Source organism: Pogona vitticeps, chromosome 4 (genome assembly GCF_051106095.1).
Source record: "Pogona vitticeps strain Pit_001003342236 chromosome 4, PviZW2.1, whole genome shotgun sequence".
Classification (NCBI taxonomy): Eukaryota; Metazoa; Chordata; class Lepidosauria; order Squamata; family Agamidae; genus Pogona; species Pogona vitticeps.
This window is the reverse complement of record NC_135786.1, coordinates 199,771,450-199,787,938: the sequence shown is the minus strand read 5'-3', so window position 1 is coordinate 199,787,938 and position 16,489 is coordinate 199,771,450. Positions and strand designations below refer to the sequence as shown.

The window sequence follows — 16,489 nt, the reverse complement described above, 5'->3', positions numbered from 1 at the left end:
ATGTAGATGTTGAACAGCATGGGGGACAGTATTGAGCCCTGAGGAACCCCATCGCATAATTGCCATGGGACCGAGCCATTGTCCCCTAGCACCACCTTCTGGACACAGTCAGCCAGAAAGGAATGGAACCACCGTAAAACAGTGTCTCCAACTCACAACCCAGCTAATCTAGTCAGAAGACAAGCATGGATGATGGTGTCGAAAGCCGCTGAGAGGTCCAGGAGTATCAACAGGGTCACACTCCCACTGTCTCTCTCCCAGTAAATGTCATCATACAGGGTGGCCAAGGCAGTCTCTGTGGTGAAACCCACCCAGAAACCTGATTGAAATGGATCTAGAAAGTCTGTTTCATCCAGCAGTGCCTGGAGTTGCCCAGCCAAAACCCGCTCCAACACTTTGCCCAAATAAGGGAGATTCACCACCGGCCGATAGTTAGCCACTGGCCCTGGGTCCAGATTAGGCTTTTAAAGGAGTGGTCGAATCACCACCTCTTTTAAGGCAGTAGGGACCACTCCCTCTCTCATGGAGGCATTGACGGCTTCCTTGACCCATGTATTTCCCGATTATCCAAGATGGGCAAGGGTCGAGCGGAGTGGTGATAAACTGGACAGATCCAAGCACCCTGTCCAAATCATCAGGTCTAATTAAAATTCATCCATTAAAATTTGACCTGAGCCCGGTGCACGGGACACATCCTCAGATTCTGCATCAATGGTGGAGTCAAGATCACTGCGAATCTGAGTGATTTTTCCTTCAAAATGTAACACAAATTCCTCACACCGAGCTGCCAAGTGATCCTGTGTCTCCACCAGCTCTCCCGGCCAGAGGAGATCATGGACCACCCGAAACAATTCTGCTAGATGACATTCTGAGGAAGCAATGCGGGTGGCAAAATATTGTTGTTTCACCAGCCGTATTGCCACGGAACAGGCTCACTAATGGACTCTAAGCCATGTTCGGTCAGATTCACAGCATGATTTCCTCCACCTGCACCCTAGCTGTCTCCCCACTTGCTTCATTGCCCACAGCTCAGATGAATACCAGGGAGCCGTCCAGGCTCTGCGGGTGGGGAGAGGGTGCTTAGGCACAATCGTGTCAGCCACCTGGGTCATCTCTCTATTCCACAAGGTGACCTGAGCTTCGACAGGAGCACCGACCATATCAGATGGATATTCACCCAGAGCATTCAGGAATCCTTCCGGATCCATTAGTCTCAGAGGGCGGATCATTTTAATAGATGCCCCACCCCCGCAGAAGAAAGAGGATGCCACTAGTCTTGACCAGGAAGTGATCTGACCATGACAATGGGGTTACTACCAGCCCCTCCACATCTGGACCACCATCTTCCAATACTGTTGAGAAGATCAGATCCAAGGTATGGCCCTTTTCATGTGTTGGGCCTACAACAAATTGAGACAGCCCCATGGTTGTCATGACGGCCATAAAGTCCTGAGCTGCTCCTGACAAGGCAGCCTCAGCATGGATGTTGAGGTCTCCTAGTACTTACAGCCTGGGAATCCTCAACACCAGGTCCGAGACTACCTCTGGGAGACTCAGGCTGGGAGACTGTTGGAATGCAGCAGGGTGGTTGGTACACCAGCAGAATCCCCAATCTGTCTCATAAGCCCCGTACACAATACAAGCCCTTAAGACCTTCTCTCAAGGAGACAGGAAGCCTGGTCAAGGAGATGGAAGACTATCACAACAACTCCTCCCCAACACTCTGAGTGACCCTGGTTCTGTCCATACAGTTTGGGTTTTGTTTTTGTTTGTTTGTTTGTTTGTTTGTGTGTTGCATTGTGTGGAAAAGAACACAACAAGCATTATATGGGTGGCTTCACATTTTACAATAGGTAGTGAGTAATGGATGTAGAAGGACATTTGGACTTTCTCTGTGCATATTGTACTAGAAATGGGGGAGGTTCACATCTCCCCATAGTTTTGACATGCAGCTGAAGCCCACCCATCTCTCCTTTTGCAGGACCTAGTGAGCTGAAACAAGCAGAAGACTAGGGTGCATACCTGCTCTATTCTTGGGAGGGGGGGAAATGTTGCTGTGTCTCTAGTCCATTTGCTCACCATGAGTTCTCCAGCGGTTTCCTTCAAGGAACCATGGATCTTTTGATGACACTTTTTTTTTCATTCTACGAACTGTTTTTTCCCACTCCTGTTTGGAGATACTTGAGAGTAAAGTAGAAATTTTCCAAATACTGAGTATGTGCTCTGCTACAGAGCTATGACCCCTCCCTGCATGCGTAGAATGGACTTGAAGGAATGTATTTGGCATTTTCCTCATGTAATTTACTGTACTATATTGCAGCCACGTGCATTTCCTTACCCTGATGCAAGAGAGACAGCTCGATTAAACTCTGTTTTCTAGTTCATAAAACTCAATGTAGTGTGTATTAACAAACAAGTGTGTGATCAAGTAGGCGCTACAACAACCAGGCCACCTGTTTTCAAATTTAGTTTCATCCAGGCACAATCACTTTTAAATCTCACACTGAAACTCTGGCTGCACATCATTAGCATCAAGACGTCCCCTATGGTCATGCTAAAAGGAAAGCTTCCACTACATTGCTGTGGAGTGAAATGAGATATAACTATAGAACAGTTTGATAGTAACTGTTGGCAATTCAGTACATCAACAGCATGTTTTGAGTGCTGTCGTTGCATTGTTTATGGCAAACCAGATGTGGCCCTGGGAGCTTACTCATATACTAACTAGTCATCCCAGCTGTCCTTGAATTCTTCCCATTGTAATGAATTTGACTGCAATGTGCTACCCATAGAACAGATGTTCTTCATGTTTACTATTGACTGGAAGAAATGAGGTGGTGGTGAAAGACCTGATTATATAGTACTTCTCTCAGTCTTAGGGCTAATCTAATGTGCTATAATGGTGTCCATGAAACACACAATCATGAATTGATGATAATTATAGCAGTCACATCAGCTCTTCATATTGTAGTTTGCTATTTATAGGCTTAGACCCACACGTAGGTTCACTGAAGAAACTTCCTGGGAGTATTTCTTGTGCGTTGGGGCAAAAGAACCAGCCCTGTCATTAACTAGAGTAAGGCAGCTATGTCAAAACAGAAGTGGTTGGGAAGGGAACAAGTAGCAGGTAGGTATTGGAAGGACAGAGATGTTTTTGCCTGCAACTTGACCCATACCTGCTGATCTAGCCTGTTGCCCTCAGGTCTGGTGGAGGACACATTTCATCACCTTCTGTACATGGAATGGAAGGGGGTATGGTATGGTCCTTTGACCAGAACAGAAAGAACATGTGGGATATAGTGAAATGTGAGATATAGTGAAATGATGGCTGGTGAGGTAAGTTAAGGAACCTCACAGAAGGAAACATACCCATGTTCTCTTCCTTCCAGTAGACACTATTCTACATCTTTTTAGAGAGGTACAGCATCCCAGAAAGGTTTTTTTAACTGCAGATGCTAGAAGAAGATAGGAAATCTAGCTCATCTTAGAAACCAGTCTTCATGTACATGAGTCACATTTGCATTGCTGTAGAAGTGTGTTGGATTCACTGATGGTGGGTCTCCTGTAACAGCAATTAATGAAAAAGAGATTTGAAATGTAGTTGAATTTCATATGGATTTTGGTTTATTGGAGCCAGGCCAAGACTTTTTACTACCAGAGGTAAAAGGCAACAGGGCACCTACGCCATTCCACATACAGAAGGTGGCTGACTGTAGTTAAATATTACTTCAGCACTGGACTGGATAAAATCCTTATTTGTTGTTTAGTCGTTTAGTCATGTCCAACTCTTCATGACCCCATGGACCAGAGCACACTGGGCCCTCCTGTCCTCCACTGCCTCCCGGAGTTGTGTCAAATTCATGTTGGTTGCTTCAATGATACCGTCCAACCATCTAATCCTCTGTTGTCCCCTTCTCCTCTTGCCTTCACACTTTCCCAACATCAATATCTTTTCCAAGGAGTCTTCTCATGAGATGGCCAAAGTATTGGAGCCTCAGGTTCAGGATCTGTCCTTCCAGTGAGCACTCAGGCTTGATTTCCTTTAGAATGGATAAGTTTGTTCTCCTTGCAGTCCAGGGGATTCTCAAGAGCCTCCTCCAGCACCACAATTAAAAAGCATCAATTCTTCAGCGGTTAGCTTTCTTTATGGTCCAGCTCTCACTTCTGTACATCACTACAGGGAAAACCATAGCTTTGACTATGCGGACTTTTGTCGGCAAGGGGATGTCTCTGCTTTTTAAAATGCTGTCGAGGTTTGTCATTGCTTTCCTCCCAAGAAGCAGGCATCTTTTAATTTTGTGGCTGCTGTCCCCATCTGCAGTGATCATGGAGCCCAAGAAAGTGAAATCTGTTACTGCCCCCATCTCTTCCCCTTCTTTTTGCCAGGAGGTGATGGGACCAGTGGCCATGATCTTAGTCTTTTTGATGTTGAGCTTCAGACCATTTTTTGCACTCTCCTCTTTCACCCTTATTACAAGGGTCCTTAATTCCTCCTCACTTTCTGCCATCAGAGTGGTATCATCTGCATATCGGAGATTATTGATATTTCTTCCAGCAATCTTAATTCCAGTTTGGGATTCCTCCAGTCCGGCCTTTCACATGATGTATTCTGCATATAAGTTAAATAAGCAGGGGGACAATATACAATATACCTTCTTCATGGATTGTCGCCTTGCCATGGCGAAGGGGCTTGAGTAACTCAAAGAAGCTATGGACTATTCCGTGCAGAGCCACCCAAGACGGACAGGTCATAGTGGAGAGTTCCGACTAAACACAATCCACCTGGAGCACGCTTTGGCAAGTCACTCCAGTATCTATGCAAAGAAAACCCCATGACCAGAAACAAAAGGCTAAAAAAAATCCTTAAACCTCCCTCAAAGGCAACAGACTAATTTAGTGGGTGAAGGCCATGTTTTGTGATGTCCGTTAGCTGGACTTAAGACCAGAAAAAAGAAAAGAAAAAAGAAAAAAAAGATAGGGAAGTCCCACTAATGTTTCTCCCTGCCACAGGCATCTACCAATTGAAATGGTTTCCTCACTATGGTGCCTGTGACTTCATTTTGAGGCAATGGCAGAGGCAGATTAGTTTTAATTACACAACCTTCATACTGCAAAAATAAATTAACAACAACAAGAACAGCAGAATCGTCTGCACTGTGCAGAGTAGTCTTCTGGGCCATGAAGCCTCTGGGTTCATTGTACATATTACAGTCCCAAGTTTCGTTAATGTTACAAGCCCCAGGAATGTAGTGCATGTCACGTTAAAGCTGTTTAAATAGTGTGATTGAATGACTGAATATATGCAAACTGTTCTGACATGTTCATATTAGCTTTTGCTCTTCTTCTCTACTGGTACATTCCATTTGCTCATGTAATTTTTTTTAAAGAAAGAGCAATTGTTATGTTTAAGTTTGCATTCTTTTGACAAGGAGAATAAATGCAATGACTGGTTTCTAAAGTGGAAATCAAACCAGAATGTTGCTTTCCATCAGTTCTTTTATTTGGCAGTGACCCTTTATAAGATGCAAAAGATCCTTTCTACAGAAATGCAGTGTTGTCAGATTTTTGCCCCCAGACCCTTTAGGCTTTATTTCCCCTACAGAGAAATATTCAGGAGAGTTGCTGATTCCCTGCAGTGTGACATCTTCATGGTGGTCTTTTTTCATTATTTCTCTTCTTGAAAAGTTATGATAAGAGCAGATGTCAGTCATCTCACTCTGCCAGTGGATTTGTTAGATTTAGGACAGGACAGTGGAGGATGAAGGTTAAGAACAGGCCACAGCAGAGATTATCACAAGCAATAAACTTGTGTTTTTGTTTGTGTGCGTGTGTGCATGTGCATGTACATGGGAGCATGTATGGTAGACAGATCTGGATTAATGTTTATCCCAAACAAAAGATTATTATACGTCTGTTTCACATTGTAAACAAACAATATTAAAGGGAATGTTTATGTTCACTAAAGGCAACTATAGGTGTTCTACATTTCTGATTTATTATGTTCCACAAGAAGTCACCTCAACTGAGGGAATTCCTGCACTGAGAATTAAAGTGGAAATGAATTAAATACATGTTTTATTCTCTTTCATGCAACTCAGGAAAGGTGGCAGATGAAGCTTTTGCACACTTGATGGTTTTGATGATATTAAGACAAGTATGAAATGTCAACACTTGGTTATGGGGGGAGAACAGTACAACTGCCTGAATTACAGGTTGTTTCTGATAATTATACCCGGTACCATTGTATGAATGCAAAAGTGGAGCATATCTGATGATGAAAACTGCAGGAATTAACAAATTTAAGGAGTTCTTGTAGAATCATGGTTACGTCAGAGTTGTGTGTGTCTGTGTGTTTAATATTTTATTACTTTACAGAATAGATGATTTGTGAAGATGGAAGTCTCCTTTGACCCATACATACTTCACCTATGCCAGGCCATTAGATCTGGGAGGCTTTTAATTTAGATTCCTTACAATTACTCCAAATGACATCACATTAGGTGCTCTATAACTGGCTTCCACAATTGTGTGTGCTGTACTGTGGTGAAATATGGCATCATACTCTAGAGAGTGGTGCAGAGTAGCAGGCCTTTGTCTCAACTTGGAAGCTGCAAAATATTCATTCATTCATTCATTCATTCATTCATTCATTCATTCATTCATTCATTCATTCATTCATTCATTTGTTCAATTTATATGCCACCCCATTAATGTGACATCTTCAGTGAACCACATTGGGTGGCTCATCCAATACTGTATTAAAATTTACAATATCCCACTGGGGAGTCTCCAGGTGGTTTTGTGGTCATCCAGAATTAAAAGAACAGCTTTGGATGGTTTGGCAAGTATTTGGCCAAGGCCCATCAAGTGCCTTGGTCTCCCAGGTACAAACTAACAAGTCCTTGATATAACTGGACTGGACTGCAGTGAGTCCTGGACCCTTCGTGCACGGCAGGAGAGGAAGCTGAACACCTTCCATATGCGTTGCCTCCGATGGATTTTTGGTATCACCAGACAGGACAAAGTTCCAAACAGAGTAGTCCTAGAACGAGCTGGAATTTTCAGCATGAATACATTACTGAAGCAGCGACGTCTACGTTGGCTCGGGCACGTCGTGAGAATGGCTGATGGTCGGATTCCAAAGGATCTCCTGTATGGAGAATTAGTGCAGGGAAAGCGCCCCAGAGGGAGACCACAACTGCGATACAAGGACATCTGCAAGCGAGATCTGAAGGCCTTAGGAATGAACCTCAACAGATGGGAAACCCTGACATCTGAGCGTTCAGCCGTGAGGCAGGCAGTGCATCACGGCCTCTCCCAATTTGAAGAAACCCTTGCCCAACAGGCCGAGGCAAAGAGGAAGTCACAAAAGCAGCAAAACCAGGGAGCCGGACAGGGGACAGATTGGATTTGTCTTCAGTGTGGAAGGGACTGTCACTCTCGAATTGGCCTTCTCAGCCACACTAGACACTGTTCCAAGTTCTCCATACAGAGCACATTACCATAGTCTCTCGAGACTGAAGGATGCCTATCTAGAAACTGGAAAATATATAGAAATGTGTTGCCCTTACTACTTGCATTTTAAATACTGTATACATATCAATGAACCTGATGTTATTGGTGGCATACCTTATGAAGAGTACCAAATATTATTATGTATTTTAAAAAGAAATCTTCAAGTAGAATCTAAGCAAGCACAATACTATTTCTAAATAAATTTAGTGCACACCTCTTCATCCACGTGAGCCCTACCAAGTGCAGGGAGCCAATGTCTTAATAGCCATTGCATAGCATTGTACTAGTAAGATTCTTACTTTAAATACATGATTTGAGTTTTTTTCTCTAATATATTATGAAGTGCATATGAATTACATAAGTAATTATTTATCTATTTAGGAACTGACAGCTATAGATTCCTCCAGATTTTCTCAGTTCTCTCTTCTAAGATTCTGCAGTTACAGTAGGATGATCTTACAATGCAAGATCATTCTTTAAAACGTGTAGAAGAAACTTTATAATGGATGTGCAAATGCATAGGAAAATGTGAACTATTAGACCTTTATTTTGATTTTTCCTATTTTAATGGCTAGGTATGCATTCCTTTGTAACTACCTAGATCAAGTAGTTATTACTAAGTTACTCTAAACTCTTGGGTGAAATAATTTCCATTCATTGACTTGGACTTTAAAGCAATAAGTCTTAACTATGGTAAATCTCAGCTAATGGTATCAGGATTTCAAGTGATGTATTTGTAGAGGGAGGCATTCTAATTACATTTTTTATTTGGAATACTGGAAAAGGTAGTTATGCTTCTTGACTTCCTTAGTACGTGGGAAACAATAATAGCATCATCCTATGTTGCACAGTGATGTACATATTTATTTTTCTTCTATCTTTCTTTATCTCTGACAACACTGTAACCACTGCTTAAAAAGCTTGAAATGATGTTTCTGCTTAAGTTTACAAATGCATTGATTTGGTTAATTACAACATATCACCTAACATGATGTAGGGTAAGATAATTCTGATGTAGAAGATGAGAATTTTATGTTTATCAAAAGGGTACAAAACACTGCTCTAAAAAGTCCATGTATCTTGAACATACATCAAACCAATGTGGATTCTCAATTTTGAGTAGGAAATTAATCCATATTTTTATTGGGTTCATTCCAGACTGATTTATTTAGAATAGACTCAATAGAATCATCACTGACAATATCCATTGTTTTCAATGGGATGATACATCACTAAAGAACTTCCATGTGAGAACTGATGTTACTTTTATGTCCTGGCTCACATGGAGTGCCTACATGAAAATACAACAAATCCATTTGGATCTAGACTTAAATGTACTTAAAACAGACACCTTGAAATCAATGGATGTTAAGTCAGTCATGATTCCACTGAGCCTGTTCTTTTACTTTTGCACGTGGAAAGTGACAACAGAAAGGGGCCACATTAGTGCAGTCTCCTCAAAGGAATGCATGAATGTTTGAATAAGCTCTACTCAGGAAGTAAACTGGTAAAATGTAGGAAATGAAGAGAAGAGCACTCTCCAAAGTTGTTTTTAAAATATAATATTTCTGTACTTGATCTGCATCTTTCCATGTTCCCAGGGACCCATTGTTTTTCTAGATATATGGCTATATGTACAATGTACTGCGGCTCTCTTTTTTCCCCAGAAGCCAGCATCCTGTTAGAGTTTCCATGAAGTCTGTGTAACTTGTAATGGCTAATTGTGTTAATTGACAGGTGTCAGAATATGTCTCTGTTGTGTGCTTGGTCACATGTCTGATTGTGCCGCAGAAATGGGTTGTCCGCAATGAGCTGCAGCAAGTTATGCAATCATTGTGCAAATAGGAATAGAATTTCAATATTTTTCTGTTTGAAAACTCATATAAAATTCTGAATTTAGTGTTATACTTTGAAGGAATATAATTGGATGGTATAAGGAGGTTGTATGAATTGTGTTTTTAATTGTTTAAAAAGTTCATCCACAACAACACACAGAGGTTTTGATGTGTGTCACAGGCAGCTATTGTCATCTTTCTAAAGGAAGATAAAAATTAAGGTGCATTTCTCTTATCTTTGGGTCTATTACAAGCCATACAAAGTGTCGTAAGTTGTGATTTCCTTTGAAATCCATAAATCCTTTAAATAGGCCCACTCATTTATTAGCCAGCATAATCCAGTGAGTGCTGGTAGAATAGTTACTGAAATATAAGAAGAAAAGCCAGAATGCTTATGGGAATCTTCTGGTCTACAGAAATGCAACAGAAATGTTTAGTGATGGTGGTGGGAAACAACTCAAAATACACCCAGTGAGGACTGAGCATGCTCCTAGTGACAGTATGGACCTTCTGGAAAAAGGATAAGGCTACTTGCTAGCTGTAGCAGAGCACATTTTGTTGCTGGTACCGCTTGTTTTATGGTATTAAGCTTATTGCTGCTGAGATGAACATGTCTGAAGCAAACGATGACCCTTGCATCTTCATGATGGCAAGATGTCTCCCTGATGTCATTCTGGCAGACTTGGAGCATTAAGTTAATTTTCTCCTGGATTTCTGAGCTGCGTCCTTTCTACCCCGCGGAAAGCCTGTGAAGAATACAGCTTTTGACCAGATGACAAAGCAGAGAGGTTGAAATTAGGTGCATTAAATTAGGATATGACAAACTGCCTATCTAAATGTATCTGTCACAGTGTTACTTAAGCAATACAATACCCAATTCTAAAAACGAAATCCAGCCACATTCACAGAGAAAGAAAAACAGGCATGGCTTCCAGATAAGTTGGCCATTTTGGGAAAGTAACTGTGGATCAGTGAAACCTGTCATAATGCTGTGGGTATACATTTTTTATCTCAGGATTGTCCCTTCTCTATTCTAGATATGTTTTTTGAGCTATTCCAGTGAACACAAACTGCTAAAATATTTATTGCATATTAGCACCTTGAAAACTGGGTGTCAGGGAGCACAGAAATGGCACACTTGAAAGCCAACTCTATTTTTAAACAGCCTCCGAAAGGGGAAAGTAGTCATATCTTAGCTTTTCTTTGTTGCCAAGGTCAGGCCTTGGTGTCTGACCCTCATATATAATGTAAGAATGTTGTACAGTGACCCAAGTCATTGTGCTGTAATAGGTTAGTAATGCTTATAAAATGCTAGCAATGCTACAGGTAGTAATACTACACTGAAAATGTTAGTGTCAAAATTATTACTGTCTTTTGCAGTGTGCTTCCAATCTTGTATAGTGATTACACAGACAGACATTTGAATGAAAACACAAAGCAAATCTTTGAGTGAAAAGCTTGCACCTTCACTGGATAACAAAAAGGATATGAAATGGAAATAACTCTAAGATATGTATGCATACATAAGCTTTAATAGATGGTAGAGCTGGGTGATTCAACCCTGAGTTAAAATGCCAACTCTAACAGGGAGTAGACTTGAGCTTACAGTTAGGGTTGTACACAGCAAAAACATTAAAATTTTTGTCATTTCAGTATTTTTTCAGGATGTTTGTTCAGTTGCTGAGGGGTTTTTTATGCACTGATTATTTTATTTTACACAAAAGGACCTGTCTCTTTGGGATCATTTCATTTTGTTTCCTCCCCATTTGAGTTCCTGGTTCTAATCCTAAAAGCCCTGAACAACCTGTTAAAAACTACCACTGGAAAGCAAAGGCAAGACAACAGAGAATCAGCCTACTCCAAAAGCAAGCAACAGAACAACCACCAACCCCCACTAAACAAAACTGTCTCCAAAACCCCCACCAAAATACACACCTTCGACATAACAAATATACAGTAAATTAACCAAATATATTTTTTAAAATCAATCAGACAGGGAAAGCACACATACACAGAGGTGATAAATGGTAAAATTAAACACAGAGATTCTTTCTCAAAAACCAAGAAAAACAAACAAGTGAATAAAGGCAAAAAAAAAAAAAACCAGTCAAAGCCCCCCCCCACCACCAAAAGTACTAGAATATCAGGAGATTTCTGTCCACCTACCACTTGATGCCTTCCTTCTCCTCCTGAGCCTATTTCAGTACTAGGTGGGCAGCAAAATAATTCAAAGACCTAAGAGCTGGGGGTGGGGTGGGGATAATCAAAGAGATGGTGTGGAGAGAGATCAAAAAGATAACACAAAGAAGGCAGGAAAGGATCTAAGAGATAGAGGCATGGACAATTGTGCAGCTATGCAGCATAACACTGAGAATGATAAAACCTTGCACATCCACAAGGAACAAGTGAAAGAAAATATCATTCCTAGTAGGTTCCAACCAATCCAGGCCCTTTTGTAATGTCAATCTTCATGCTCCCTTGTAGATTTTTTGATTAGCTGCTTTCATGATGCTATTGGATGAAAACATTCACAAGGGAATTTGATGGACAAGGAGTGAAAGAAAGGTTAAATGAAAAAGGGAAACATGAAAGCTGTTGTGTCGTTTTTTATTATTAATGAAAAGCATCTGTTTTTAATATGAAGTCACAGAAAACTCCCCCAAAAAAGAAAACAAGAGCTTATTTTGTGTCCTGCACCTCTTTTTTTAAAACACAGAAGTTTCATACCCGCTTAGTTTTAATCACTTCAGTAGCTTTTTTTGTCCAACTGGAGAACATTCTTTTTGTGAAAACTTGAAAATCTTTCCTCTTACATCTGTACTGTCCAAGCCAATAATTTTAACCTAATAAATAAAACAAAACAGAAAGAAATATTTCCTTTTTTAATTGAAAAAAAATTCTAACATTTCATGAGAGGTTATCATAGGGTTAATCCAGACACATAAATTTTCATGCTACGTATGATAGTAGTAAAGCTTGTGATCCCTTGTTTTTTGATTAGATTCAAGCTAGTAAATATCTTGCGATTAATCAAAATGAATTGTTCTGCATGTAGCGTAAGTCACCTTTCCAGATGGGGCTGTAGCATCAGAGGCTTTAATATATATTTCCTTTAATCCTCTCTTTAACCGACTTGGCGTCTGCTGTTTTGTAGAAAATAATTTTAAGGGATACCAAGCAGAGGCGCTAAGGAGTCAAATGTCATTTGCCGTTGTGAACTTGATATAGAACCAGGATGGTTAACAATTGTGGCTTTAGCTATTACAATCTTATTTTGATAGAAATCTATTCAGATATATTTGTTTCTTTTAATTTTTTGCCATCTGTATGTTGAAAGATATAAAGAAAATAATTCTCAAGAGGGGGAAAAACGTAATGAAAACCTATCCAAATTTGAAAAGAGAGCTGTGGATTACTTACAATAACATTTTCCCTTGAATTGATTCCTCAGATAATTGAGTTCTTTCTTATTCTTTGATTAAGATTACCCTGACAATAACTGACTCAAATGATGGCTTTATTATATTTTTATTAGCTTTTAGGAATTCCCCATGATGCTACTAACTTGCAGATTATGAGCTTCCCTATGGTCAAAAATCTTCTGGAAAGACCTATACAAGAGATAATTTGGACTAGATTCTCCACAGTTAATCTATAAATGATGGAATGTTCATTGTAGTAAGGTTACATGTATTAACTTCTTTCTTTCTTTCTTTCTTTCTTTCTTTCTTTCTTTCTTTCTTTCTTTCTTTCTTTCTTTCTTTCTTTCTTTCTTTCTTTCTTTCTTTCTTTCTTTCTTTCTTTCTTTCTTTCTTTCTTTCTTTCTTTCTTTCTTTCTTTCTTTCTTTCTTTCTTTCTTTCTTTCTTTCTTTCTTTCTTTCTTTCTTTCTTTCTTTCTTTCTTTCTTTCTTTCTAGGAGACCTGGAGAGCCTCCATTAATAAATGGCTGGATTCCTGTATTGGGAGAAGCCCTGAATTTTAAAAAGGATCCTTACCAGTATTTATTGTCCTTGTATCAAAAACATGGAGACATTTTTACGGTATACATAGCTGGTAAGAGGCACGCTATTACAGAGATATTTATATTTGTATATGTGTACTTATAAAATATAGTAAAAATGCTAGTTACCGTTTTCATTCTTTTCTGTGCTTAAAAATATGAGACAGAAATTGCTTGTACAAAGTTAATTAGAATATCTAATACTGCTTCCTGCCAGATGCTTTTCCTTGTTCACAAGCAGAACATGAAGGGTTTCCTGCTTATTTGTTATTGAGATCCTTATGTTCAGAGGTATATGTCTTTGGTAATAGAGCATTCTTGTTAGAAAATGTATATTGTAACTATGAATGTGACAGAAACCGTCTCATTCCTGCTGCTTTTAGATACTTCAGCATGGCAATAACTTAAGATGGAACTTTTTGCCACACACATGGGATTTCCTCACATTCCCGAAGATGATCCAAATTCTTCATATCTTCCCTTTCTCCGGCCCACCTCCCAATTTGGTATGCACTAGTTAAGGCTTCTTTAGTGGAAATCTTTCCATGTTAATGCTTATTCACTAACAAATAAGGAATAACCCCTTTGGGTGGTATTGGTGATTTGGGTGATCTTTTGCTGTCAAGCGCTGAGGTGATAAATTTTAAATGATATTAATAATCTCCACCACAAAGAAACAAAGGGAATCTTTTTCGGGGGGAAGCATGTGCAGTATTTTCCAAATAATTGGACCGCTGATTTCCAAAGGAGATTGGGAGTGGAGTGATCCTCCAGAGTCAGGGGTAGAGATGGGAGGCTTTCATTGAAGCACTAATCTTCTAAACATAGGAAGAACAATGGAAGGTGTTTTTCATTTGCTTGGGAATGCTGTTACAGTTTAAAACTTTTCTGTTTGAAGATAACTTGCAGGTCAGATCTCAAAGAATGAAGAAACAAGGAATTTGTTTTTATCTTGTCCTTAGAGAGAACCAGAAGCTGTGAAATTATTTGGTAATTTTAATTGACATCACTAGCCAAACAGTTGCTTCAAGCCATGGTATCTTACATTAAAGATATAGCTGCAGCGATAACCATTCTTTTCTTCATACTCTTCTGTTTGTGGGGATCACCCCACATGGCAAAGTGAAGTTTACTATTGCCCCCTAATGCAGGTTTTATGGCAGCTGCTTCCTCATTCAACTGCAAGGTGGGGTGGGCAGTGTCCATTGACAACCGATGGGACTTTTATCTAAACTCTGAAGCTGCGGGGTGGGGTTGGGATTATTCATAAAATCACAGCTGGGAGGGACTTGTTAAACCTCCCCTTCGCATGCACATAGAGGAACTGCCCCATGATCACACACACACACCACCTGTACCACTAAGAAAGGCATAGCGTGCATCCGTATTATGTAGTCAAGAATTTGAAGTACACCATCAAACTACACACCCTAAGGCAATGTGGCATATAGTTATGCTGTCAAATAGCTATAAGTGGTGTCGGACTGTGTAGTGTGGACACATTCATAGCCACTAGTTGCATCTTTTCCAAAATGGTTCATTTGGTTTTTAGATCCCGAGAAGTGATAGCAGAGTACTCCTCATATTATGGATTGTTCTATTTCCACCTTCAAAAGTCACTCCTGAAGATTGGTGGAGAGCATGGGGGATGGTATAGACACTATATCTGGGAGGATGGAATTGACAGAAATATCCTCCTTGCTTTAGCAGATGTTTCTTCTGCTTATTTGTTGCATTATTTTTCCAGCTTCCTGATAGGTGAATTATATGGAAAAATAAGGGGATTTTCAAGCATTGTGGGTGAGGCTGTATAGGACTGTGGTTTGAAATTGGACTAGAATTCCACTGGCTGTGCGGAACTAAATATGTGGTTGTGTAGTTGCACATGTATTTGTATGCATGTGACTACCTATGTATAAAATACGCAGGTAAATGGAGTCAATTTATCTTTTGGATGAGAGGTCTGGTTGGTCAGGGGATGGTGATTTTATGTTTACATTTTATATGTGCTAACCACTCAGAACAGTGGCAATAGCACTAGATGGGCAGGATAAAAGTCAAACAAACAAACAAACAAACAAACAAACAAATAAATAAATAAATAAATAAATAAATAAATAAATAAATAAATAATAGAATTTGTGTAGATTCTCTAGTTAGGCATCCTTCAGTCTCGAAAGACAATGGTAACGTGCCCTGTATGGAGGACTTGGAACAGCGCCTAGTGTGGCTGAAAAGGCCAATTCGAGAGTGACAATCTCTTCCACACTGAAGACAAATCCAATCTGTCCCCTGTCCGGCTCCCTGGTTTTGCTGCTTTTGTGACTTCCTCTTTGCCTCGGCCTGTTGGGCAAGGGTCTCTTCAAATTGGGAGAGGCCGTGATGCACCGCCTGCCTCCAGGCTGAACGCTCAGATGTCAGGGTTTCCCATCTGTTGAGGTCTATTCCTAAGGCCTTCAGATCTCGCTTGCAGATGTCCTTGTATCGCAATTGTGGTCTCCCTCTGGGGCGCTTTCCCTGCAGTAATTCTCCATAGAGAAGATCGTTTGGAATCCGACCATCAGCCATTCTCACAATGTGCCCGAGCCAATGTAGACGTCGCTGTTTCAGTAATGTATGCATGCTGAAAATTCCAGCTCATTCTAGGACTACTCTGTTTGGAACTTTGTCCTGTCAGGTGATACCAAAAATCCATCGGAGGCAACGCATATGGAAAGTGTTCAGCTTCCTCTCCTGCCGTGCACAAAGGGTCCAGGACTCACTGCAGTACAGCAGTGTGCTTAGGACACAGGCTCTATAGACCTGGATCTTGGTGTGTGCCGTCAGCTTCTTATTGTGCCATACTCTCTTTGTGAGTCTAGATATCATGGTGGCTGCTTTGCCAATGCGTTTATCCAGCTCAACATCTAGAGAGAGGGTGTCCGAGATGGTTGAGCCGAGGTACACAAAGTCATGAACAACCTCCAATTCTTGTGTGGAGATGGTAATAGAAGAAGGTGAGTCCACGCCCTGGCCCATGACTTGTGTTTTCTTCATGCTGATTGTTAGTCCAAAGTCTTGACAGGCCTTGCTGAAATGATTCATGAGTTGTTGGAGGTCTTCAGCGGAGTGGGCAACAATGGCTGCATCATCTGCGAAG

The 16,489-nt window shown here is 40.4% G+C and overlaps 1 protein-coding gene across 1 annotated transcript in view; it reads left to right on the top strand.

Moving 5' to 3' along the window:
- CYP7B1 (cytochrome P450 family 7 subfamily B member 1) overlaps nt 1–16,489 on the top strand; it is a 137,562-nt gene that overhangs the window by 78,387 nt on the left and 42,686 nt on the right. The window contains exon 2 of the mRNA XM_020811783.3: nt 13,267–13,403. Coding sequence (XP_020667442.2) covers nt 13,267–13,403 — 137 coding nt within the window. The remainder of the gene's footprint in view (nt 1–13,266; nt 13,404–16,489) is intronic.